The 27,169-nt window shown below is 46.5% G+C and overlaps 1 protein-coding gene across 2 annotated transcripts in view; it reads left to right on the top strand.

Annotated features, from left to right (window-relative positions):
- The window catches only part of SLC30A8 (solute carrier family 30 member 8), a 55,437-nt gene that overhangs the window by 16,561 nt on the left and 11,707 nt on the right, over positions 1-27,169 (top strand). For both annotated transcript variants that reach the window (XM_075589003.1, XM_075589004.1), the window contains exon 3: positions 21,250-21,446. In XM_075589003.1, coding sequence (XP_075445118.1) covers positions 21,250-21,446 — 197 coding nt within the window. The remainder of the gene's footprint in view (positions 1-21,249; positions 21,447-27,169) is intronic.

Raw genomic sequence — 27,169 nt, 5'->3', positions numbered from 1 at the left:
GGTCAGGAATTTTCCTTTGTGGGAGATGGTCAGCTTAAAGGGGAAGCCCCATTTGTATTTAATTCCCTTTTCTCGGAGGAGAAGTGTCAGGGGGCGCATCGCTTTCCGTCTGTCCACGGTTAGCTTGGATAGATCATTGTAGATCTGCAGGGGCTCATTTTGGAACGTGATCGTATCTTTGTCCCTGCAGGCTCCAATCAGTTTATCCTTAGTTGAAAAACTGTGGAGGCGCACGATCACGTCCCTCTTGCGGTTTGGGTCTTCTGAGCGCGGGCCCAGTGCCCTGTGAGCCCTATCTATTTCTAGGTCCCGGGGGTCGAGGTCAGGGGAGATAGCGCGGAAAAAGTCCAGCAGATATGCCCTAAGCTGGGAGGGCACTATCGCCTCTGGGATACCGCGGATCCGCAGGTTTTGCCTGCGGTCGCGGTTCTCTTGGTCCTCTAGACCGTCCCGTAGGGAGTGAATTTCATGCCCCAGGCGAATTATCTCCTCGTCCGCCTCTGACTGATGCTGGAGGACTTCATCCAGTCTCTCTTCCAGGTTTGTGGTTCTTTCTTGTAGGCCCTGAATATCATGCCTTATTTCAGCCACTGCTTCTTTGATATTTGCTTCCAATGATCTCTGAAGCTTAGCATGGAGCTCCTCGAGGAATTCCTTCGTGATTCTAGCGTCTGGTGAGGGGGGGGTTTCAGCGGGGCTCGCCGGGCTAGTGAGGCCTTGTGTGCCTCGTGCAGCAGGTGTCTGGGTGCCATCTTGCCTCCTGCCTCCCGCCTCTGCAGTCTGTTTAGCGGGGGTAAAGTACTTTCCTACCCCTTGGGGCTGGTGACTTTTTCCCCTATTCGCCATCCCTGCGATTTCAGAGAGAGATTCTATACTTTTGGGGGTGTTTTTGGCCGGGTTAAAAGGTATAAAGTTAGTGATTATACAGAGGGGTCTCCGGAGCTCTCCCTTTACCCGTCTGCCCTGGATGACGTCATAGACACGCCCCCCCGATGACAGGTTTATTAAAGATGGCAAGATTCACTCGTTAATTGAAGAATGGCTTGTGGACACATGTATTTTCAAAGACAGAGCAGGGGTTAGGCAGTGCCCTGGTCCTCCTAAGGTATATTATATCTAGACCAAGTTATTCGATGAGGGGGTGGTCAAGAAGCCGGACCCAAAACAGTATAAGTGAGGGTTTTCTTGTATCTTCCCATTGGGAGAATAAGTTATCTAATTATAATTGCTGTCATCAGTGGATGATAAGGGTTGGTAGACTGTGTAGGGTATAAGGTTATTTGTACATCTGCTATAACCTGTATTTGTTTGCAGAAACCAGGTGGATGGATGGTACCTACATTGGATCCAAGCGAAGACGTTGGATGTTTCACCTGCTGTAGGGTAGAGTATAGCGATTGCTGGTCCAGCTGGTCTCTCTACCTTCCCTGTCATGTAAGTTCTAGTAAGACACAGACAGTGACAGGCTATCCTATGTGGGGTTCCCCCTCCTCATGCTGCCTTTCTGAGTGACAGGAATAGAGAGGACAGGAATCTGTGATAGCCAATGGTGGTACAGATACTGAGCCCACCCTCTTTGAGCTGCAGGAAGGAAGTGCCTAAATTATAGATTGAAGTTTAGCCCCTTAGGGGTGAGACAGTTAGTTAGTCAGTTGGTTCCAGACTACCCCTTCAAGGGGTAGGAGCTCTCAGCTTCTCCTCCCTGCTGGGAGTGAGACATGTGCTCAACCCCTCATAGGCTGAACGCATAATCTAATCCAGAGAGACCTCACCATTACCCGCAGGCCAGTACCATCCAGAAGCCAGGGATCTACCTTACCAACTGGAGCATACGCTGCAACAACACCAGCAGTGGCTGCTGTAATAAAGATCATCCTGATTTATACTTCTGGCTCTGCTGCACTCTGTGGAGAGAGGTATTGGAAGTAAGGACTGTCATAGCGGGGACCGCCTTCAGCCTTGCTGAAGCCACCTATGTCTGGAGGCACTGTCACCAAAAAGGAAAGAACAAGAAGAATCCCCAAAAGTCTGCCCTGTACCCCCACACCATCGCGGGCATCTCATCTCTCCTGTACCTCGCAGGTAATCAGCACTACGCCAAGCAGTAGCCTAGCCATAAACTCCCAGGGAAGAGGGTGGGTGGGGGGGAGGGGGGTATTTTCTTTTCTCCTTTACATACCACTTTTACAAGCTTGTGATTCTTATTTGATGCATATGTTTTACACTACATGAATTTCGTTTTTTTTTTTTTTTCCTTGATAAACCTAAAATAAGCCACAGGGCTTTCATTTGATGTACAGTATAAGGGTTTTCTGGTGCCTGAAGCCCAGAGAGACAAGGTGGTTTTTCTAAGGTCACGAGAAACTGGTGCTTACAGTATGTCTGCTACTTCAAACAGCAAAATCTTTATAACAGGGTCAGTCATTTACAATAACGGTGTACAGGAATAGTGCAGACTAACTGGTGGCTGCACAATTTAGGTATAAGAGTGCATTTGCTGCAAAATAAGAACGATACTTTGTTGCCTTTCTATGCAGCACAGAGTTCCTTTGTGCTCAAACCGCACAATCAACAATGTTTACTTAAGCCACAGTTACAGGGGGAGTACACATTTTAATTGCTCTCTTTTCTCAATGGGACCAAAAAGATACTTATACAGGAATGCTTTGAGAAAAGAGTAGCAATATTAGATGTGAAACAACCTGTTCTACTGAAAATTAGATGAGTGCTAACAGTGATTGGTATCCAGTCCAGGATTCATCCTTGTCATACTTGATTATTATCACATACATCCATTATTATATAATATCTAAAATTACATTTATGTTATTAATGCTGTAAAACTGTTCAACTTTTTTTTATCCCCTTTAGTCAGCAATTTTCTTTCTGATTTCCTGGTTTTTAGTGTCTTATCTGATTGTTATGCTGCAAGAACTAATGTTATAATTTTTTCTCGGAGTCTCTCTGGAATGCCAGTACTTTAATCTTAGCTCAGCTCCAAGTTTTGTATGATAAATCATCTTATAATGAGTCATATACACTTGTTAGAAACTAATAGGGTCAGGTCAGCCCTGTCATTATGTGATCAGAAGGAGTCTTCTACAGTACATCGGATCTCAGGAAATTAGTACTATGTAGTAAAACGCACTCATACTGGTTTTCAATAGTCCTTGTCCTCTTACCATAAAAGAGATGTCACACTGAAACTGTTTGAATGAGAAGCATTATGCATTAGCATTAAAATAGTAAACTAAACTGTGTTTTACATAAAACTGTAAGTAAACCCCCATATATTGTAAATGGAAGAAACATTCCAAATGACTGTGTCGAAAGGGTTGGATAATCATCATATCCTGAACAGCTGAGTGCTGAGTAAATAGCTGAGTATTCTATGTCATTGCACGATGCCTGGGGCACCTGTGACTAGTATTGTGCGAAACTGTCCCAACCGTGTTCGTAATATTATTTTTTTTCAGTTTAAAAAATAAATATATATATATATATATATATATATATATGCATTTTGCCAGATATTTCATGTGAAACAAGGCTAGCAAAATCATGAAATCAGCCTTAGATGTTGCCGGAATCTGCAAAGTTTCGCAACACGGAGATCCAGTAGGACCCTGAGATTGGGCTTTTGCTGTACAACAGAGAGACAGAGGCAGAAATACTGGTTAGCAGTAGAGATGGGCAAATGTCTTTGGCGGATTTGGATCCCGCAGCGGATCGTCCGGCTCCTTTGGTCAGCGGATTTCAGCAGATCAATCTGAAAAAGAGGCGATTTGTGTTTTGTGGATTTTGTATTATTATTACCAATACACTCCGCGGATTCTGCAAACCCGTTGACGGATTTATAGAATGCAATCCGTGGATTCAGCAATCCGTTAGTGGATTATTAAGAAACCGCCAACCGGATTACTGAAACCACAGACTGAATTGTTCAAATCCATCCCTGGGTTGTATCCAATGGCGTTTTTTGATTAATTAAACCGCCCAAATCCCTTTGCAGATTTTACACCATGATATGGATTTTGGGGGTTACATCAGCGAAAATCCGGGAAACGCAATAGGGTGGATTGGCCATTTCTAGTTTGCAGGTTGACCTTTTTCTTTACCCTTTTATTAAACAAATTCTTCCAGCTAATATCAAGTTTCAATATGTGGTGTTCTAAGTTAATAAACAGCTAAGCCAAGTAAAGATTACCTACTGTATTTAACTTCCAAGCCAATGGCTAATTTACTCCTCTACCAATGTTCTCATTATGCTTTCTTTTAACCTGAAGTATTGTAGCTTGAATGCATTAAGTAGTTCTGCCCAGCAACCAGTTATAATAAATGAGTGCTTAGCTTTATATTGAAACCTATTAGATTTTTTTTCCCCCACTAAGTGAATGGAAATATGCCTGTGCTTTCACATTTCCTAAACTATAATAGTACTCATCATTCTTTTTTACATATCTGTATTTCTTAATGAGGGAGCTTGCAAGGTTGTGAGAAGAACGGGGATGTTAATTAGTGAAGTTGATTGGGTCTTTCATTGGTTCTTTACTCTGTTCAATGTTTGATTTATTCCTCACATAGTAAATCAGGTTTTTTCCCTTTTGGAACGATTCCCAGGTATGGCCATATCAAAGGAGTCTCAAGCTATTGTTCTTAATGTCTAGTCAAATTAATATTATTATTAATCCAGTTAGTAAAGTGCTTGAGAGAGTTATTAACGGGCAAATTAATGGCTATTTAGAGCAATGCAAAATAGTGTTCAACAAAAGGATGCTTTATGAACGGTTGTATGGTTCACTGATGGGATTATCTATGAGGCTTTTAATCGAGGGCAGAGTTTATTGATCTAAAATATTCAACATTTTAAGTCATGATTTGTTTCCTTTGCAATTAATATTATTCCCCCCCCACCCTATAATTAAGAAATGTTGTAGAGAACACTATTAGACTTTGAGAATGAAGTTGGAGTAAGATTTTCATGGTTTATTTCCAGTGCCTTAAGATAGTTTTTGTACCAGAAGGGAAGAGCACATCACTTTTAGAATAATTTTTTAAATAAACCTGTGTTGGGTGCTGGGAACTGGATTGCTTTTGCTTGATATTTACATTTTAACTATTCATAGTAAGAAATAAGGCCATGTTATTTCAAACCTGTGCTGCGAGAATACTGTTTCCAGACAAACCAATGGTGGGAAACGCTGTTACAAAGGTCATTCACAATACAATTGAAACATTCTTGAAAAGGAGGGTTTTCAATTCTACCTTGAAGGCCAGAATACAGGAAGGCTGGTGACAACTACTTAAAGAGTTCCAAGGATAAGGTGCAGTGAGTTAGAAATACTTCAAAGAATAAACACTAATAGAGATGTGGGGGCATGAATGGGGACAGCTTTGATCAATCACGTGTAAAGCCATGATGAAAAGGTGATAGAAATTAAAGCCAGCAAAAGGACTGAAAATAAACTTTCCTTTCCCTCTTTTTCCCCCCAACCAGTTTCCTAGTCAGTGACTGTGCTTGCATGTCTTTCAAATATGAATGTATTATTTTATTTATCTAGTGCCAACAATGTATCCAGCGCTTTACAATAGGTGTTACGTACATTACAAACAATGGAAAAAAGGGCTAGAGGTAAATGATCACATGAGCTACCCCACGCTACCCCAAAGAGCTCACGATTTCTGTGATACAGATGTAGCATCTTCTATCAGCTGCCATTGATCACATGCTGGTGCAAAGTGTGCAAAGCATCCATGGCGCAGAGCATAGCAGGCGGTAATGGCCCATTGGAATTAACACAGCGGGGGTCCCTGCGGCTGAATGGGACTCATGCTGTGTGAATCCTTCCGGGATGCACCTGTCTGTAAGAGATGCGCACTAAGAGTGAAACTGAATCAGTCACTCTCCCTGCGCGCCTCTAACAGGCGATCGGGAGGGGCTTTTATTTTATTTTAATAACACTGTATTAAAGCAGGGGGTCTCCGGAGCTGAGCCGCATTCATTTCAGCCTCGGGGACCCCCTGCTTCCTGGGTTACAGGCCCCAGTATGGGGTTCAGTTATCTCCGCCATGTTTAAATTCTTCTGCGTCACGGACCACATGACCTGGACAGTAAAAAAAATGCAGGGAGATACCGGCACCCCATACCGGGACCTGTAACTCGGGAAGCATGGTGGGCATGGTTTACTACAGTAACAATCAATGGGTTTATTGTTAAATGTTTGTTTTTATGTAAATGTAATGTATTTTATTTTTTGGTTCTTTTTAATTTTTAAGTTTCTCATTCGTTGCCATTGTGGCAATCTATGCCCATATTGTGGTAATTAATGGTTTGAGGGTGTGAGGAGTGGGGGTAGATGCCCAGGGGAGGGTGATTAGGCGTCCCGCAACATACCGAAGAGGCCTAACTGCCCACCCTGGGGCAACTACCCCCTTCACCCACCTCCTCTACCACCAATAAACCAGGTACTCTAGCTTAACCCTTTCATTGCTTTAGTGGCTAAACGCTAAGGTAATAAAGTTGCTTTTATTTTATTTTAATAACAGTATTGAAACAGGGGTTCTCTGGAGCTGAACCGCATTAATTTTAGCTTCGTGGTCCCCCAGCTTCCCAAGTTCCAGGCTCCTGTATGGGGTTCGGGTATCTCCCGGCATTGTTTAAATGTCCCAGTCACATCGGCCGTGACATGGGAGAATTTAAACATGGCAGAGATACCGGCACCCCACGGCCTTTTAGAGGCACGCAGGTAGAGTGACTGATTCAGTCTCACTCTTACTGCGCGTCTCTTACACACAGGTGCAGCCTGTTAGGATTAACACAGCATGAGTCCCATTCAGACGCAGGAACCCCCACTGCGTTAATCCTGATGGGCCATTTGTCTGGCCTCTGGGATTCCGCGATCACAGAGGAATAAAATACGTGCCTGTAGCGGATTTCGTGTGGCGAGTGCGACTGACCATAATGCTGCACCTGTATGTTGGGAGGTTTACAGACATATAAGGAGTAAAGTGCATTGTAAGAAGTGCCGACAGGAGAGGTCAAGTGCATCTGGAGTTCGAGCAGAGGCGTAAAACGTTTAATGAGATGCTTCTTTTAAGAGGTGGATTTTTAATAAGAAGTTCGTTAGCTACCTCGGTGAGTGTGATTTCTGTAGAGTATGCTGTGCGGAAGCCTGATTAGAGAGGGTCAAGTAGGTTATGGGATTTCAGAAAGTGAAGTATATGTAAAGAAGCAATTTATGGGTTTGATATATGTGTTTTTATGTGAGTAGCTCAGTTTGGCAATAAAAAGAGCAGAGTTAAAGCAGGACAGAATACATTTACAGTATAGTGAAGGAAATCAGAGTGTGACTTCCTCAATAGGCGTTCAGCGGAATGAGTATGTAACCAGGTCCCCTCTGGTCCCCCGGTTCAGCCGCGTTCCTCCCCCCATCCTCTTACCTCCGCTGCAGGGAGGTTGGAGCTGGCGAGCAGGTCACCAGAGACCCGCGGTGAGCGCTGCCGCACTGCGTTACCATGACAGAAGGTTCGCACATGCGCAGCAGAATGCCAGCGGCCATTAAAAGGATCGCTCATGCGCAGTACGGCGCATAGCTGCGGCCATTAAGGAGCAGGTCTGCAGGGGAACTACAAGTCCCATAATGCCCAGGGACTGTGGACCAGGTGACGCTACACAGCCAATAGGGTGCTCAAAATCTCCTGCAAGGAGATAGATACATTTGGCGTGCTGGGGGAAGCACGCCAGTCGGAACCAGGACAGTAAGGGATAGGTAAGGTCCAGGGAAAGTGCTCCGCTGGATGGGCCAAAATACCTCCTTCAGGTCCCAGCGAGGTCCTGACCATCTCTAGCTTGTGGTGCTATAAGGAAAGCCCCACAGATAGGGAAGCTCCCTTAGCCTGCTAGTGCCAGTATCAGTTGCAACGTGATGGACGCACGCAGTGTGTGCGGCCTGTGGCTAGGCCTGGACCAGGTCCAACCAAGTCAGGCACTATCCTGAGGTGGTACACTCCACGCAGGAAGCCACTCAACGCGGAGGCGGATCTTCGTTGGAACAGACGGATCGGTGGCCAATTACTACCCAGTGGCACCCGATTGCTGGAGCGTCCGGGAAGGTATCCTCATAAGTGCACCAACATTCACGGGGGCAGCACTATCCCACACATGGGGGTGGGAAAGGCCCTTTGGGTATGGACACTGGGTCACTGGTGCCCCTGCACCCAAGTACTGTGGAGATATTCCGTTGGTCGATATATATAGAGCTATTGCCTGTTCCTGTTATTGTTTATTACCTCCCAGTAAATACTGTTCCCCATACTCTGCGTGTATATTACTGGGCATATTGACTTGCGAGTGTCTATCCCACTGTGTGAGGATCCTTCCTAGGTAGAGGTGCTGTTAGTAGAGCTATATATACACACCCCCCAGGCTCCTCATGGCAGAGTATCATGCCTCCTGTTTGCCAAGCAGGTATTAGCAGCACACGTATAGTCGCCCTGACACAGGGGAAAGGGGGGCTACAAGTATAAGAGCTCAGGAAGCGTGTCTGTGTGTTTAGCCAGGGGTGTGGGTAGGAGTGCTGCAAATGTTTGTGTACAGGAGGAGCGTACTGGTCAAATGAGGAGGCAAGGACAGTGTTATAAGTTATAACAATATTGCTTGTGTCAGTGGAGAGTGGAAGTAAAGAAAACTTAGATTTTAGGCTAGATTCCAAAGACTGAAGGTCAATTGAAAGCAGGTTGTAAGTATAGCAAGGAGAGGCAGGAGGTTCAGTGTGTGAGAGAGAAAATAAGATGAGGTTATGGTCAGAGAGAGGGAACGGAGAGATTGAGAAGTAAGGTAAGCAATTGTTTATTGTAAAGAGGAGAGTAGGTGAGTCAAAAGAGAAAGGATAACCAGGATTCTAAGTTAGAAAGGAACTTGTAGTGTGAGGACGTACAGTTAGGTGGCCTGTAGATGACAGCAATATGCAGGGAGACTGGGGAAAAAAGTGAATAGTATGGGCCTCAAAGGATGAGAATGTCAGCAAAGCAGGTGTAGGTATGGTCTGAAATTTACAGTGAGAAGAGAGGAGAATTGCCACTCCACCCTTGCCTTCCAATGGGTGTGTGTGGGAAGGAAAGACTACCATAGGATAGATTTACCTCCAGGGCAGAGTCAGAGTGTGAGAGTCAAGATTCTGCAAAGAGGTGAAGAGAAGCCGAGAAGTCATTTGCGGCTAATGTTTTGTTAGAGAGAAAGAAGAATTAAAAGGAGCACATGAAAAAGGGAGAGAAGAATGGGGAATAGATAATAGGTTGGAAGTGTTAAAGCTTTTAGATAGTAGAGATGAGAGGGATGGCAGTCGAGAGTGAGAGAAAGTGGGAAAAAGGCAAGGGCCAGGGTTTCAGAGAAGTGACTCCAGCAGCAAAGAGAAGAAGGAGGGCTAGGGACAGGAGATGAGAAGAAGCCTTGTAGGAGCATTTGCTCTTACGAGGAGAGGAGGTACTGTAAGTGGCAGAAGTGAGTACAAAAAGCAATTGAGTGAGCATATTGGAGGATTAAGACAAAAAGGAAGATGAGCACACTACTCATAGTATAATATGTATTGGAAAATTATGTGACATGAATGAAGGTAAATATTGCACATGCAAGAAAAATTATAAATAAAAGCTTATCGCAAATATGCCAAAGACTTTGCTTCTCGGGAAGGGCTATCAGGACTCCCCATTCAAAAGGTGGTCAGTTGATGACAGGACCAGTTCTAATTCACACTGGTAGTTGCGGGATTTTGAACACAACTTTTGAAGTGCCACAGATGTTGCTGCTTCTCCGTTTGATGGTCTACTTCCTCCTTGGTTTGCGCGGAGGCGCAAGATGAAAACGTCAGTCCAGTGCTCTCAGGGATTTAGAAAAATGGCCTGTAACAGGCTGATGCTCAAAAGTTATTATACTATGTACCAAATATTTGGAAATAAAGCACTGTGGCAACAAGGTAATTGAATCCAACGCATTTCATGGTAACATCTACAGCCACATTATTAGTAAGGAATGGGATAAGTCAAATCAAATCAAATCAGCTTTATTGGCATGACGAAAGAACATATCAGTATTGCCAAAGCGTGAATAATAGCGGGTGGGGGACAATAATTACACGAATACTAGGGTGTAGGGTATAATGATTGCACGGTATATGGATAACAGTTTCGCACAGGGGTGTAGGGGTTAGTGGACGTCACAGCTTGTGGCAGGTGCTGATATAATGTGCAGCCAGTTCTGCTGTGGTTTCATCTTCTCCCAGGAGGATCGCTATTTTTTGGTTCTCTTCTATATTATTAAAGTTCTGGATAATAGCAGTGAGTTTCTCTAGGTGGGCACTCCTCACTTCAGAGTATTGTGTGCAACGCAACAGGAAGTGAGTTTCATCTTCTACCTCTCCTAGCTCACATCTTTGGCACAGTCTCATCTCCCGGGGCTTACAGTTCTGTCTGTGCCTGCCTGTTTCTATTTCTAGGCTGTGGGCACTTATTCTGTACTGGCTCAGGGTCTGTCTCTGTTTTGGGTCTTTTACCTTCAGTAGGTAGGGTGCCAGAGTGTATTCTCTCTGTAGGCTGTGGTAGGTCTCCAGCTTCTTTGAGTGTTGGATATCATTTTCCCACATTGTCACATACTGCTTCTTCATTTTGTTGGCGATTGAGTTGATTTCTTTTTTCGGCAGGTTGTTGATCTGTATGGGGTTTTGTCCTTGGAGTGAGAGGACAAGTTGTTTGATGGCACAGGGTTTAGTGAGGAGGTCCTGGCTTCGCATTGCTCTGTAGCAGTAAGACTGTGGGTGGCTGGTGTTTAGGTGAGCCCAGAATGTCAGTGCTCTCTTCTGTACCGTGAGCAGTAGAGGAAAGCGGCCCAGCTCAGCCCGGCATGCATTGTTTGTTGTACTCCTGTGTACTTGGAGAAGGTATTTGCAGAATTAAGTACTGAGAGAGACTGTAGTAGATAAAAGGGGGTGAGGGTAATGGTGAAGCTCAACAAGTATAGAATATTAGTGTAGAGAAGATATGTAGAATATCATCATGTAGATAAAGTTCCTGCAGAATGCAACTCCTATTTGAAAACCTTAAGTGCGATGCCTGCCCCTACAAATGCTTCCCCAAACTCAATTCAAAGTTATACTGCTAACAAATCCCATGACCTCCCAATAAAACAGACCTAATATATATATATATATATATACAGTATCAGTATTCTATTATTTTAGAATGAGAAACGTGACCACCATGTTTGAGTTAGAATACACCTCTCCCGTCCAACAGACGTGTCTAATATATCACACTTTATGAAAACATTCTTATATGTGAAATGAACAGGATGATTAATCGCTAAAGACAATGTGCTGGATAAACAACACCTCCTTTTTATCCTTTTGCTGCTAGGGGGTTACTAGGCTATCAAAAGGGTTAAACAATATTAAATGTTATTAGGACTTTATTTGAATTAGCTTTTGATCTGAATGGTACATCATTTTTATTGTGATAGTAGGAAAGCTATGTACAACACAAAATGACCTCGCGTCATCAAGCTCCATTAAAACAGAGTTACTATCGCACCTGGCAAAAATGGACAGGGTGTTATTAACACAATTTTATGACCTAAGTCATCAAGATTGAGGTTATATTTTACACTAAGGCAAACAAGGGGTTATCACCCCCTACCTTCCTCCAATGGGGGCCTAACCACCCTCCCCGGGGCAACGAACTCCAATACCCAACCCTTGTAACCTCACCCCCCAACAAATCTACCCAACCCAACCGAATAACTTCATTAGTCCAAATTAGCCTAATAGAACTTTTGGCCATTAAAATCACACATATCTTACACTGGCGACACACTTTATTTGAGCTTGGCTAGTCCCACGAATTCGGGTATACCCGGGTGTATTGAGGTTTGTGACTGTTTTCTGCCCGAGTACATTGAGTTATTTTTCAGGCAGGGATTGAAGCATTTTATTCCCGCTGGCTGCAATACTGCACAGTATATATATATACACTGCATTACAATTCATGAATTTATGCCATCTGGTAGACACGCGAAGCATTGCAGCCTATTAAATCCTAATCATCCTCATTTAACAGATCAGCCGCCCATCAGCCAGGCATGAACCCAGGCTGGGAAGGCAAATGCAACGGGGCTTGTCAGAGGTGAGGAGCGGCGCATTCCAGGTATCTGCCAGGTACATACCGGGTATTTGCTCGAATAAAGTGTGTCGGTGCAGTACATACTGTACAGTACATTAAAAAAAACACACATTTCAATAACAAAATACCAATTAAAAAAATATTTAAAACATTAGCCAATTGATTATCCATGTGACTTAGGCCATCTCAGTGGGAGCCTAGATAGCCACATTAGCAATAACAATAATAATAATAATAGCATGTTCTGGTATAGCACTGCTAGTTATACGCAGCGCTTTACAGAGACATTTTGCAGGCACAGGTCCCTGCCCAGTGGAGCTTACAATCTATGTTTTTTATGCCGGAAGCATAGGGAGATAAAGTGACTTGCCCAATGTCACAAAGAGCCGACACCAGGAATTGAACTAAGCTCCCCTGCATCAATCTCAGTGTCAATCAGTGTCTTTACTCACTGAGCCACTCCTTCATTGTAAACCTGTACTAAAATGTTGTTACTCACCCCATCGATGAAAGTCGTCCTGATATTCAGGGCTGTAGCTCTCTTGAAATAAATCCCCAAATGACCAGTGCCCAACCATAAAACAAGCTATTTAAAATAATCTAAGGCCTAAACATAAAACGAAGCAATAAAAATTAATCCAATAGCCTATTTGGCCTATTTGTAATCCAAGGCGATCTATGGCCAGCAACGTGGGATCCACAACTTCACCCGTTGCCCTAGACTTTCTCTTGCTTGAAGAATCTTCTTCTATAAGCATTTCTTCATTTTATTCTTATTTTATTCTTACCTTCTTCCCAGCTGTATTGTTTAATTCTGTAATTTTCAGCCACCTGATGTAGTCTCTTAATTAACTTCTGGCCTTCGGAAAGGGCCATCGCAGAAAACATTGAGCCACATGCATCAAACAATTAGATTGCTTGATCTACCATTCCCTCTCTTTTTGATAGATTTTGGCAACCAAGCTTCCCCTTAGTTAGCAAAATCAGGAATGTCGTCAAAAAGAGAGGAAATTACATGGTACACAAAGCAATATGATTGGTTGATCTACCATGTGGCTCCATGGCATGTTTTCTGCACCTGTAAATGGCCTGGCCTCTCGCAGAACACCAGAAGTTAGTGAAGAAGTCACTTAGGGTGGCTGAAGATTACAGAAGAGAAAAGAAGACGGCTGTGAAGAAAACAAGAAGAAAATGAAGAAATACTTACAAAAGAAGATTCTTTCAACAGCAGGTGATCGAGGGCTTCAGGTCAAGTTGAGGCTCCCATGTCACAGGCCACGGATGGCCTTGGATTATAAACAGGCCATCAGGACTTGGATTCATTTGTATGGCTTTTGTTTTCGATATTTGTTTAGACCATGAGGCCTTGGATTATTTTTTGTTATGGTTTTTGTTTTATGGTTTGGCATCAGCCCTTTTTCGATTTATTTCCAGGAGGCTACAGCCCTAAAATAAGGAGGACCATCATCCCAGATGGGGTAAGTAATCATTATATGTACTATAATGTGTTTTTTATCACCAATTCCATGTTGGTTTAGGATATTTCTCCTATGTATATGTAACGGGTATTCCACCCCACCCAATCTCATATATAGTGTGGGTGAGTAGAACATGCGGTGTTACCGGTGTGGTGCGTATACCTGCAGGCTCACAGGAGGTCTGAGCCTCCGCTAATGAGAGCCTGGGGTGAATCCTCTGGAACGAATCTTCTTTCAGCGCCTCCACCTATGTAGGATTCTAGGGAAGTGTAGAATGACCCTACATAGGAACCCAATAAGAAACTACACACACAGTGATTATATAACTAAGGACTTTACTAACGAATAATAATGATAACCTGTGTCTCTCTCACGGTGAGACACTAACAGTGACGTCTCGCAGGACGATTCCCAAACACTAGGTGATCCCACCCAGTGTCCCAAGAACCCCACCCAATGTCCCGTACTCCTACAGAGATAGTCAATGGGTGACTGCGCAGTCACTAAGAACCTCTAGGCCTGTTGGTGCACATGTGATGGTATAATACCTGCCGAGCACTCCGGTGCTCGGGTCAGCAACAAACTTCTCAAAGGGTCAGACGTGTGATGAGTCCGTCTGATCCTCCAACCGAACTCCTTGCACGTGCGGACCACTAGGGCGGTCCCACTCTGGAATCGTCTCTGTGGACCCCAACGTGGGTCCAACCGCTTCCACAGGAACAGCAGCAGCCGCTGTGTCCCTATCTATATAAGTGGTACTAACGTGACAGGAACCCTAACCTAGGGCCTGTCCCTGTAGTACAGCAACCTGTAGTGGCTTGGGGAACTCCTAGGGCCTGCAGGGGTAATGACCTGTCCCACTCCCCCAACTACCCAAGTCCCTTCGGTAAGTGATCTGGAATGGACTAGAGTACTCTTCCATGCAGTACTTGGGCGTCTACCTACTGTTGGCTAGCCTAGTGCAGATCCTCTCCAGAATTCCTGACCTCGTTAACAGGCTATCCCTTCAGGCATCCTACCCCTAGCGCTACCTCAAGGTGACTAGAACAGCTATAGCCCTTCTCCAGACCCACTACTCTCTGACTAGTCCCAGCGCCTACCGCAGCAAGCTGTAACTCACTGGAGGCTGCAGCCAACGTGCTGCGCAACAAGGTGCCTGCCTATCAGACCTCACAGCACTGCTCGCTGTGACCCTGACAATGCAGCACTCTAACAACACTAAGGGCAGCGTCCCTATCTTGGGCCTCCCTCAGTACTTAACCCACTACGCTAGCGGGGGGGGTTGGGGCCTACCTGGGGTGTGGGTACCTATGGGGTGCAGGAGCTGCTCTCACTCCCCGCACCCTTCTTCCCTCACAGCTCCCTAGCTCCAACTCTCTATCACCTTCTGAACAGTTACCCACCCAACTAGTGGGGAGTTGGGGTCTACCTGGAGTGTAGGTACCTATATGGGGCAGAAGCTGCACTCGCTCCCTACACCCTACTTCCCTAACAGCTCCCTGACTCCAACTCTCTAACTGCAGACTTCCTTCTCTCAGCTCCCACTAATGTAAGTGGCAGGGTCCCTAACCTGAGGGCTGCCCCTGGCAACACTCACCTTACTGGGGAGCTGAGCTATCCTGGACCATAGGGGGGTGCTGGCCTAATACAGGGGAGTCCCTCTCTCCTGCACCCTACCTCCTTCCCTTGTCTGCCTCCTTGCTCTGCTTCTTTCTGACTGACGTGACTCATGCAAAGCCCGGGAAATGTATCTCTTTTCCTCCAGGGCAGTCCTACATCTCTATTGGCTCCTATCAAGCACCTGGTGCCTGCCTCGCTATGCCTCATGGGAATTGTAGTCCCGAGGCCCCTACAATAACATTGAGACCGCGTGCGTTCCTCCCCTCTGCCTACACTAACTCCTAATGGCCGCCTCAAGCTCTCCCTATGCTTCCCTACTCTCGCGCGACCTCCTAAGAGCTGCCTTAGCTCCCTACCCCTATCTGCGCATGCGCGACCTATCTGGGGCTCTCCTGCCCTCGCGCGATCACTGCGCATGCGCGACTTGAAGCGCAATGGCGGCGCTCTCCTCGCCGGCCGCCGGGACCTTAGAGACGCGACCGCGGCCTTAGCAACGGCCCGATCGCGTCCCCGGCAACCGGCCCACTCGCGGAGACAGCGCACCGCTCCCTGCAACGGCCCCCACCCTTGGGATGGCCGTCGGGTCTGCCGCTGGCCTCCGGCAGTACCCAGCATCGCTTGTGCCCACGGAGGCTCCCGAGGGGGTCGCAGGGGGCAAAGGGTGACCTGGCTACACTCTCCCCCTGGTGAAACACCCAACGCCCTCGCTTGGGGAACGACATAACAGAGCACAATTTCACACACTGACAAATGGCATGGCATACCCCGTACACTTAACAGATCGGCTTTAACCTCACCAACACATGTCACATCACACCCCATAATTCCCGAGGCTAGCTGAGACCATTTGTGGGGTGCCCCTAACTGATCAGGTGGGGGTACCTCACTTTTGCGTCCGTGAGCCTCTCCCAGAAAATTCTCTTGAAGAGCACACTCTGGGGTGACAGTTACTGGTTCAGTACTACTTCCTCCCCCTGGTGGAAGGTATAGCACAGTGTCTTTCAACCCGGTCTTTACCTGGTCATCCACGCCTTGGAAACAGCAGGCCAGGCGGCCAAGACCTTTCCCACGGTCCACTACTTGGCGGATGGGCCGCTTCTCTTTCAGCAAAGTCTCTATTTCACCTGGCAGGGGGTAAAGGGTAGATACCTTACCACTGCGGTGATTCACGGTGTCCAACAGGTCCTCGGGGACGCTGTCAGTTCCCACCTTGGTGGTATCGGGACCTGTCCCCAACTCTTCTGGGACAGCCCACTCACTGACTCGAACTTCGGGAGCGTTGGATCCCAGTCCTGGGACCACTTGTGTCGGAGCACACGGGCTCACACTCCGCTCAGAAGCCGCAACTCTGGCCTTCTTCACGGCCACCTCCATCGGAGCCTGGGGGGGGCAAGGGGGTTCCTTACCACTCGGCTGGCTTGCGATGGGTTTCTCTTCTTCTGGCACGATAGGCAGTGGGCACTGGTCCACTCGCACCACTGGACAGCTATCTTCTAATGAGGACACCTCCGCCAGGACGCGATGCAGAGGGGAGCCCTTCGCCCGGGCGACCAGACTTAAGGAGCCATCGTGCTCCGCGGTCACCTGGAGGCTCACCCCCAACACCCCTGGGGCAGTCGACTCACCCTTGTTGTCTGTAGGTACTGGTCCCAAGCCTAGGACCGATGGTACCTCTGCAGTAGGTCTGACTGACCATCGAAGGGCACACGGGCCCACAGCAGGGTCCGCAACATCGGAATACACCTCTTCAGAAATCAAACAGTCTAGCACGGCGTCAACGTATGGTTGCAGATTACAGTGTTTGCTCCCCCTGGTGGAATCTGTAGGAAGGGCACTTTCTACAAGGGAGTGGTTCTGGCTCTGCTCTGAGTCACTCACATCACTGGGGAGGGGCTCTGATTTTCGCGCCAATCCCGGACAGATTGTTGCAACATCTTGCTGTGCAGGTTGGCAGTCAGCAGCACGTGCGCTCTCCTGATTTGGCGGGAAACGCCATCCTGCTTGGTCTGCGTAGACTAGGGGGTACCCTTCTGAGGGGCCCCCGGGCATGAACAGTGCGGACGGTGCCTTTGCCAGGCATATATTCTCAATGTGGGTTACTACAAAAAGAATGGTCTTCCATGTGGACGTGGGATCTTGCTCCTCATCTAAGACACATGTCCATGGCCACTCAGGAATTTTACACATATACTCCCGAACCTTCATTTTGGGTATAGTTACGGGAATGCCTCCTACCGCTACTACCTGTCCAGGGTCTAGGTATTGCCTCAAAGCCCAGGCCAGGACCTCGTCTCCGGACTTCACAAACATGGTGACAAAAATAGGGACGGGACAATTTGGAAAAAATGGACAGGGCACCCCAGGTGTATCTCAGCAGCGCCTCCAAATGTAACGGGTATTCCACCCCACCCAATCTCATATATAGTGTGGGTGAGTAGAACATGCGGTGTTACCGGTGTGGTGCGTATACCTGCAGGCTCACAGGAGGTCTGAGCCTCCGCTAATGAGAGCCTGGGGTGAATCCTCTGGAACGAATCTTCTTTCAGCGCCTCCACCTATGTAGGATTCTAGGGAAGTGTAGAATGACCCTACATAGGAACCCAATAAGAAACTACACACACAGTGATTATATAACTAAGGACTTTACTAACGAATAATAATGATAACCTGTGTCTCTCTCACGGTGAGACACTAACAGTGACGTCTCGCAGGACGATTCCCAAACACTAGGTGATCCCACCCAGTGTCCCAAGAACCCCACCCAATGTCCCGTACTCCTACAGAGATAGTCAATGGGTGACTGCGCAGTCACTAAGAACCTCTAGGCCTGTTGGTGCACATGTGATGGTATAATACCTGCCGAGCACTCCGGTGCTCGGGTCAGCAACAAACTTCTCAAAGGGTCAGACGTGTGATGAGTCCGTCTGATCCTCCAACCGAACTCCTTGCACGTGCGGACCACTAGGGCGGTCCCACTCTGGAATCGTCTCTGTGGACCCCAACGTGGGTCCAACCGCTTCCACAGGAACAGCAGCAGCCGCTGTGTCCCTATCTATATAAGTGGTACTAACGTGACAGGAACCCTAACCTACTGCTGCGGCACAGTTTATTCGAGCATTTGCCCGTTCTGTGCCGCAGCAGTAGCCTGGCGCGCGCCCGAGTGTGACGGGCGCACGCCGAAGCAGCGGAAGAGCGCCCTCCGATCGGGGCGCTCTCCCTACCGCTGCCGGGTCCGCCGGGTCCCCCGGAACCCCCTGCCGCTGTCCCGCGATCGCGGGACACCAGGGCTCCCTCGGGGAGCCCCTGGACACGCGTGCAGCGGGCGCACGCTCCCGATGACGCGTGACCGCGCGTCTATGACGCGCGGCACGCCGAGGGGCGGCCACTAGCAAGCCGGGAGATTTCCCGGCTTGCGGTACCGACCACACTTCAATAAAGTGTGTCGGTAGTGTAGGGCCTGTCCCTGTAGTACAGCAACCTGTAGTGGCTTGGGGAACTCCTAGGGCCTGCAGGGGTAATGACCTGTCCCACTCCCCCAACTACCCAAGTCCCTTCGGTAAGTGATCTGGAATGGACTAGAGTACTCTTCCATGCAGTACTTGGGCGTCTACCTACTGTTGGCTAGCCTAGTGCAGATCCTCTCCAGAATTCCTGACCTCGTTAACAGGCTATCCCTTCAGGCATCCTACCCCTAGCGCTACCTCAAGGTGACTAGAACAGCTATAGCCCTTCTCCAGACCCACTACTCTCTGACTAGTCCCAGCGCCTACCGCAGCAAGCTGTAACTCACTGGAGGCTGCAGCCAACGTGCTGCGCAACAAGGTGCCTGCCTATCAGACCTCACAGCACTGCTCGCTGTGACCCTGACAATGCAGCACTCTAACAACACTAAGGGCAGCGTCCCTATCTTGGGCCTCCCTCAGTACTTAACCCACTACGCTAGCGGGGGGGGTTGGGGCCTACCTGGGGTGTGGGTACCTATGGGGTGCAGGAGCTGCTCTCACTCCCCGCACCCTTCTTCCCTCACAGCTCCCTAGCTCCAACTCTCTATCACCTTCTGAACAGTTACCCACCCAACTAGTGGGGAGTTGGGGTCTACCTGGAGTGTAGGTACCTATATGGGGCAGAAGCTGCACTCGCTCCCTACACCCTACTTCCCTAACAGCTCCCTGACTCCAACTCTCTAACTGCAGACTTCCTTCTCTCAGCTCCCACTAATGTAAGTGGCAGGGTCCCTAACCTGAGGGCTGCCCCTGGCAACACTCACCTTACTGGGGAGCTGAGCTATCCTGGACCATAGGGGGGTGCTGGCCTAATACAGGGGAGTCCCTCTCTCCTGCACCCTACCTCCTTCCCTTGTCTGCCTCCTTGCTCTGCTTCTTTCTGACTGACGTGACTCATGCAAAGCCCGGGAAATGTATCTCTTTTCCTCCAGGGCAGTCCTACATCTCTATTGGCTCCTATCAAGCACCTGGTGCCTGCCTCGCTATGCCTCATGGGAATTGTAGTCCCGAGGCCCCTACAATAACATTGAGACCGCGTGCGTTCCTCCCCTCTGCCTACACTAACTCCTAATGGCCGCCTCAAGCTCTCCCTATGCTTCCCTACTCTCGCGCGACCTCCTAAGAGCTGCCTTAGCTCCCTACCCCTATCTGCGCATGCGCGACCTATCTGGGGCTCTCCTGCCCTCGCGCGATCACTGCGCATGCGCGACTTGAAGCGCAATGGCGGCGCTCTCCTCGCCGGCCGCCGGGACCTTAGAGACGCGACCGCGGCCTTAGCAACGGCCCGATCGCGTCCCCGGCAACCGGCCCGCTCGCGGAGACAGCGCACCGCTCCCTGCAACGGCCCCCACCCTTGGGATGGCCGTCGGGTCTGCCGCTGGCCTCCGGCAGTACCCAGCATCGCTTGTGCCCACGGAGGCTCCCGAGGGGGTCGCAGGGGGCAAAGGGTGACCTGGCTACATATATAATGGCCAAATATATTTGTCATTATACTATATACATAGGCAAGATAGGGCTATCACCAGCCTAACACCAACTTGGAGTGGGTTAAAAAAAAATGCTGTATTTCCGCCATTATTCGATAATATCTTGCATCATAATAAGTAAAGTTGTGGTATTTACACCTTTTTATACTGGTTCCAATTTTTCTTTGCCGTACCCAATAAAAAAGGCCTTATTTTTAGCGGTACAAAGTTGATGACTTGTACCATAAAAACAACAATACATTTTGGGTGGTAATACTGCATTTGTGCCTTATTCAGAGCAATTCAGGTAATACTGCATTTTCAGGTAATAAGCATACCTTATTCAGGTAATACTGCATTTTCAGGTAATTAGTATACCTTATTTAGATAATACTGCATTTTTGCCTTATTCACTGATGACTCTAGAGTCTAGGCCTATATATTTCTTTTTAAGCAAGTATGACTAGCTGCATCAAAAGCAATGTTATCTATATTATCGGCTGTACTGCTTTTTGCTGTACCTAAGTAAACTATATTTAGCTTATTTTTTACGCTCTCGTGTACTGTAGCTAGGAATGCTGTCACATTCTTGACTTTCTAAAACATTATCTATTATCTGAGTTTTTCCTTCCTTTTACACTTTAGTAAAATATCACTTTGAAAGTATCAAACCAGATCAGCAAATGTAAGCAATTATAATAATAGCATGTTCTTGTATAGCGCTGCTAGTTTTACATAGCGCTTTACAGAGACATTTTGCAGGCACAGGTCCCTGCCCCGTGGAGCTTACAATCTATGTTTTGATGCCTGAGGCACAGGGAGATAAAGTAACTTGCCCAAGGTCACAAGGAGCTGACACTGGGAATTGAACCAGGCTCCCCTGCTTCAAACTCAGTGCCAGTTGATTATGATGTACTGTAGTTGTATCACTGTTTATTTGTATACAGCTAAGAAAACACTATAGAGTTTATATTTTTCTATCTTTTACATACCTATTCCAATCATTATATTTAGAGTGAGTGGAGAGCAGAGTGATATAAGGAAAGAGAAACCCCACGAAGAAGAACATCCTCAATTAAATGGATCATATCATTGTCATAATAATAACACCAGAGCCTATGAAGCCAGGCAGAAGGAACAAAAGCTGGCCAAGAGGAAACTTTGCATAGCAGCAGCCATCTGTCTTACTTTTATAGTGGTTGAAATTGCAGGTGAGTTTTCATTATACCAACTTTTCCATTTTTTTTTTTAATGTATCTTATTTAAAAATTTCAAAGTTTGAAAGATGTTGTATTTTAAATTATATTGTACTTGTCCTATTCCTGCACATTCTGTCCTCAAAATGGAAAATAGCATCACAACCTGCTTATTTCCTACCTTTCTTTCTAGATGTATGGATTGTTTTAATCATGTAACTAACCAAAGATTTGAAGCATGTATGTCACCTTTTTATTTTACCTGAATATTCAAGCATACAGTACATGTACATGATATAAGATAACATACCATTTATTATAAATAAATGTCATGTTTTCTATTAATACTTATGGTCCATACAGAATAATAGGAACACATTATTATCATATTTTGTGGCCCCCCAAATGGTAAAAAAAAAATAATAATCCCATTTTACAGTTCCCAAACAGAAGGGTATTACATAATTTATACAGGTGTAGCCCTTGGAAACCCCCTCCCCGCATAAGTGAGATTAGGTCTGCTACTCCTTATTATGTGGTGGTGTATACCTGTGAGGTAACAAGAGGGCTGAGTGCTCCGCGGTGCTGTGGGGAGAACAGGACAGGTTTTACAGGGTACCTCATTCATGGCTGCAGTGCCTCCAGTCAGCATAGGTCCTTTGTATGGAAGGAGGGTCCATACTGATACCTTTCTTGGTTCTTAGACAGTGAATCACACTGGTGATGGTACAATGGTGTTTATTGTAGGTTCTGATCTTACAGCATTGCATAACGTTTCCTCTGCATGGTGCTCCCCCTGAGGCCTCCTAGTGAGACCCAGGGTAGCTGGTACTCACTCCATAGGGGGAGGAAAGAGACACACCCACTTTTAGGAAAGTGTGAGTATTTATACCCGGAGACGATGCTTGTAACCCTGCCCTATAACAGGGCAGGTCTGGATACTGACAGGCCATCACATCCAGCATGTGACAACAACCAGTATCCACCTCTCAGGCTGACACTTCTGTCTGTTGCTAGGCCCGCCCCTGGATACATCAACTGTATCTAAAGCTGCAAAAGCACACAAGGGCTTTCAGAAGGAATTAACCCATTCACTGCCTGCACCTAACAGACTTACACTGGTAGGACCCAGGAAAATAGGTAGCGGCCAGGAGGCTATGCAACACAGGTATACAGTGTGTATCTCTCTATCTCTCTTCACATATACACGCGCATTCATACAGTACACACACCCAGCAGCTACAATGTCTGGGCCCCCTTGCAAAAATGTTTTAAAGGCCCACCTCTCTCACTCTCTATCCCCCTCCTCTCTAGTTCCCTCTGCTCCTCCTCTAACTCTCTCCACTCCTCCTCTCTAACTCTTCCAACGTTCTCTTTATCTCTTTCAACTTTCTCTCTAACTCTCCCAATGTTCTCTCTAATCCTTCCCTTCTCTCAAACTCTCCCCCTAATTTCTAACTCTCTTACTCTCCCCTTCCCCTAACTCTGATACTTCCCCCCTCCTCTCTAATTCTCCAACCTCTCTACCTCCCTCACTCCTCCCCCTTACTCTCTAACTCTCTCACTCTCCCCCTCCTTTCTAACTCTCACATTCAATTCCCCCTTACTCTACAACTCTCTGACTCTTCCCCCTCCTTTCTCTCTCTCTCTCTCCTCTCTAAGGCTGCGTCCAGGGTGAATGGAGCCGGGCGGAGGCGCGCTGAGGCTGTGGAAAGCGGGTGCTTTCCCTGGCCTTAGACCGCGCGCCGTCTGGGGGCGTGTCGGGGGGGGGGTGGCTGTGATGTCACGGAGTTGGTTTGCCCTCATTTGGCAAACCGCTCACGTGACCGGCCCTGGGCTCCCTTGAGCGCTTGAATTTAAAATTTTGCTAAGACTTCCACTTCCACACGCTTGCCAAAGCAATGTGAAGCATAAGCCAGCAAGTTTGGTTAGTATATATGTAGCAGATAGAGGATATATTCACCAACAGGAAGAAACCGATACGGATTCCAGACGGTAGAGATGTGCTTAAAGAAAATGTAAAAAAACACACAACATAGTGTAATACTGTAGGTAAAAAACAAACAACATATAGTGTAACACTAATACTAAATGAATATATATCAGCTGAGATCAAGGGTGATAGGGATATTAAAATATTTAATAAAATAGATTAAAAAACACTGGACATAAAAAACATATACAAATAATATAAACACAAATTAAATATGACAATTATTAGGACAATTGGTGTGGGACCAGTAATCAGCTGCACCAGGTGGAGTGCCCACTCACCGGATGAAGGATAAAAGCAGGCGGTGGATATATCTGAGTATCCCCTCTCTTTTCAGCTCACACAGCTACTGCACCGGGATCAGGGCCAAGATGATAGCTGCACACGCCAGGCTGCGTGTGCTTACTTCCCCTTGGCAGCCTGGCGTGTGTAGCTGTCATCTTGGCCCTGAACCCGGTGCAATAGCTGTGTGAGCTGAAAAGAGAGGGGATACTCTCAGATATATCCACCGCCTGCTTTTATCCTTCGTCCGGTGAGTGGGCACTACACCTGGTGCAGCTGATTACTGGTCCCACACCAATTGTCCTAATAATTGTCATATTTAATTTGTGTATATATTATTTGTATATGTTTTTTATGTCCAGTGTTTTTTAATCTATTTTATTAAATGTTTTAATATCCCTATCACCCTTGATCTCAGCTGATATATATTCATTTAGTATTAGTGTTACACTATATGTTGTTTGTTTTTTACCTACAGTATTACACTATGCTTTGTGTTTTTTTACATTTTCTTTAAGCACATCTCTACCGTCTGGAATCCGTATCGGTTTCTTCCTGTTGGTGAATATATCCTTTATCTGCCGGCGCCTTTTTAATACTATATTTTTTCTTGTTTTGTTATCTGACCAGGGGGTCAGTTTTAGTATTTAGGCAGCCCCCTATGTGAGGTTATTCCTCTCATTAGGGTTAATTCCTTTATATAGTTAGCGCTACCTACTCTGTGTTTGTATATATGTAGCAGATGCTATAAAAAAATGAATACACCAAACAATTTTTATTTTTTGCAATAAGCAATAAATATGGCTATTTACATGTAGCCAGGTCACCTGATAGCTACTATTCTGCCCTTGGGCTGGCAGTAAACCCTGGTACAATCAGGTTGCCAGTAGTTGGTGTGGGGGTTTCCCCCTTCCCTTCGGTACTGCACTTGAGTGACAGCAGGGGGTGGTACATCCTGTTGTAGCTGGGACAACAGGGTGCCCGCCTCCTGGCTGTACTTAAGGGCAGGACCGCACTAAAGTTGTTAGTGTCCTTCTCCTATGAGGAAGGCAGGTCACACAACTGGGAGTCTGAGATTGGGGCCTTCCCATGCGCTCTTCCCTCCGGGGGAGAGTGAGTGTGGACAATACCTCTGTCTCTGATAGGAAGGTGGGGAAGACCTTGGATGGCTGCGGTTGCCCTTGACCTGAAGTGGCAGTCCAAGGACCATCATCCGGTGAATCCTGAGAGACTGTATTGGGCAGATCCTGCCTTGTTCCTGTTACTGCAGAGTATAATAATAAACCCGTTCCTGTTTGCAATATACCTCCTGCCTAGTGCGTGACCTTACTGGGGGGAGAGGTAATAAGTTCTACAGTGGAAGATCACCTTCAGTTCCTGGAGTTTACGGCAGATGGAGGCATTGCACTGCTAAAGAGATATGTGGGGTCTGAATCCCAGAAGCCTGTTCCTGTGTCCCCACTACCATCGGTGGACGACTTAGGCCTGGGACATAGTGAGTTTTAAGCTCGCTGAGGCGGGCTGAGCCGCGCTGAGCAGATGCACAAAGCCCCTGCATCTGTCATCAGTGCGGCTATAGTTTCTCCCTCCGCATGCGCACTGATGCGTGCGGAGGCTGAGAAACTTTGCTGAGACAGGCAGGTTTCAAATTTGCCGCTCGGGGAAGCGATGTGAGCGGTCACGTGACCGCTCACATCCAATGGGAGCGAGGGACTAGCCTCGTCTCCCGCTCCGCCTCCTGGCACGCATCTGCTCCGCCTCTGCTCCGCCTCTGCTCCGCCCCCGCTCTGCCCCCTGAGCGCGCTCACTGCCTCGCCTGCAAGGACAGGAAAAAGCAGCATTTTGGAGCAGGCGAGGCAGAGCAGGAGTGCGGCTCAGCGCTGTTTGCTCCTCTATGTTCCAGGCCTTAGCCCTCCTGTTGCCAGCAGGTATATGCACCACACACCATGGCCCCTATCTGTGATTGTGGGGGAAACATTGTTACATACACTATAATTGGAAACTCTCCTTGAGATTAAGGGTAAGATTTAGATGTGACATATAGTATACTGTATAGTCAAAATATTATGTAGTTATTGACTACATTACTGACCCCACTGGTTGGGGTTTATAATTTTTTATGGTGTTACTAAAGTAGTCTTTACTTTAGCATGTCTTCCAGGTATCGTCTGCTCTAATATTTTCAGGGAGAGCTAACGCCATCTTTAGGTAAGACATGAATTAAGGTCAGGTTATTTGAAGCTAACGCCAGGTAGTGCTAAATTAAAATGTTACGTTTATGCTAATGAGTTAAACGACGGTTGTTCTTTTATACATATAATTATCTTACTTGATACCCGTTAAACTCAGGGAAAATAACGTCAGTCGCCTATTTAGATAACCTGATGTTATTTGCCCTGAGCTTAATGTATCTGGACCATAGAATCAGCCACTAAGTCTCCAAAAAGAGGGATTTTAACAGAAAAAGACTTGTGACCAATAAAGACTAATGATTACAAAAATGCCTGAATTGGTTAGGACTATCTGACTCTGTTTTATCTACCTATCCGTTCTAGAAAAAAATATTTCAGCGCACTTGTAAAGGACCTGGGCTCAATATATCTAATAATTATCTGGCTCAAGCATCAGCTGGTTTGTCTCACACTGCTAGAGTTTCGGCCTATTAAAACAGTGCTTATAGGTTCTAGTCCTGTTGGGTCTGACATCATTACTGTCATTAGGTTGGTACCTTAAGCTTATCAAAGCTATATAGTTGGTATAGAAATCCTTTTAGGAAGTTTTGGGTGGAACTCATTTAAATATACTTTACAAAGCCATTAGTATAACTCCCAGCTATGTAGGTACATCAGGTGTTCTTTTCTAGCACAGGCATGTCTCCCTAATTTTATTTGGAGAGATGTTTGAAGAGATATGTATACAATTGAAATTGAAAGTCTATTCCTCTCAAAAAATTTTTATCCGAAATGGCAGATTGCCCCTTTTGAGACTGATCCACAGAAATCCATCGACCAAAGGAACCGCTGATCCGAGGCGGATCAAAATCCGCAAAACAATCGCGCCCGTCGCTACTAAAAAGGCTCAGTCTACTTTAGCGTTAGTTTACTCCAAGAGGTATAGTGCAATAGTGATAGTAATTAAAACTTAACAATGGAGGACTCCAGAAAATGTTTAATTACAGCCAGCTCAGTGTATTAAATTTTTTTGTCTAATTAAGGATTAACTATTTAAGGAGAAACTGTTCTCAGATCATGGGTGCTCAATGTGATATATGGTGCTTTCATTGATGTAATTGGTGTAGTACCCGACACATGGATCATGCCCTAAAAGGAGGCCCCTGGTGGGCATGCGAGCTGACAGTTGTGGTGAAGGTGTGGTTTTGCATGACTAATCATACATAATATGTATAAATCAGTGAGGAGGACTGTGCTAATAGAGAATAGGGCAGTGAGGAGAGTAGTGTTTA

Source organism: Ascaphus truei, chromosome 2, assembly GCF_040206685.1.
Source record: "Ascaphus truei isolate aAscTru1 chromosome 2, aAscTru1.hap1, whole genome shotgun sequence".
Classification (NCBI taxonomy): Eukaryota; Metazoa; Chordata; class Amphibia; order Anura; family Ascaphidae; genus Ascaphus; species Ascaphus truei.
The sequence above is the reverse complement of the archived record's forward strand: the minus strand, read 5'-3'. Positions and strand labels throughout refer to the sequence as shown.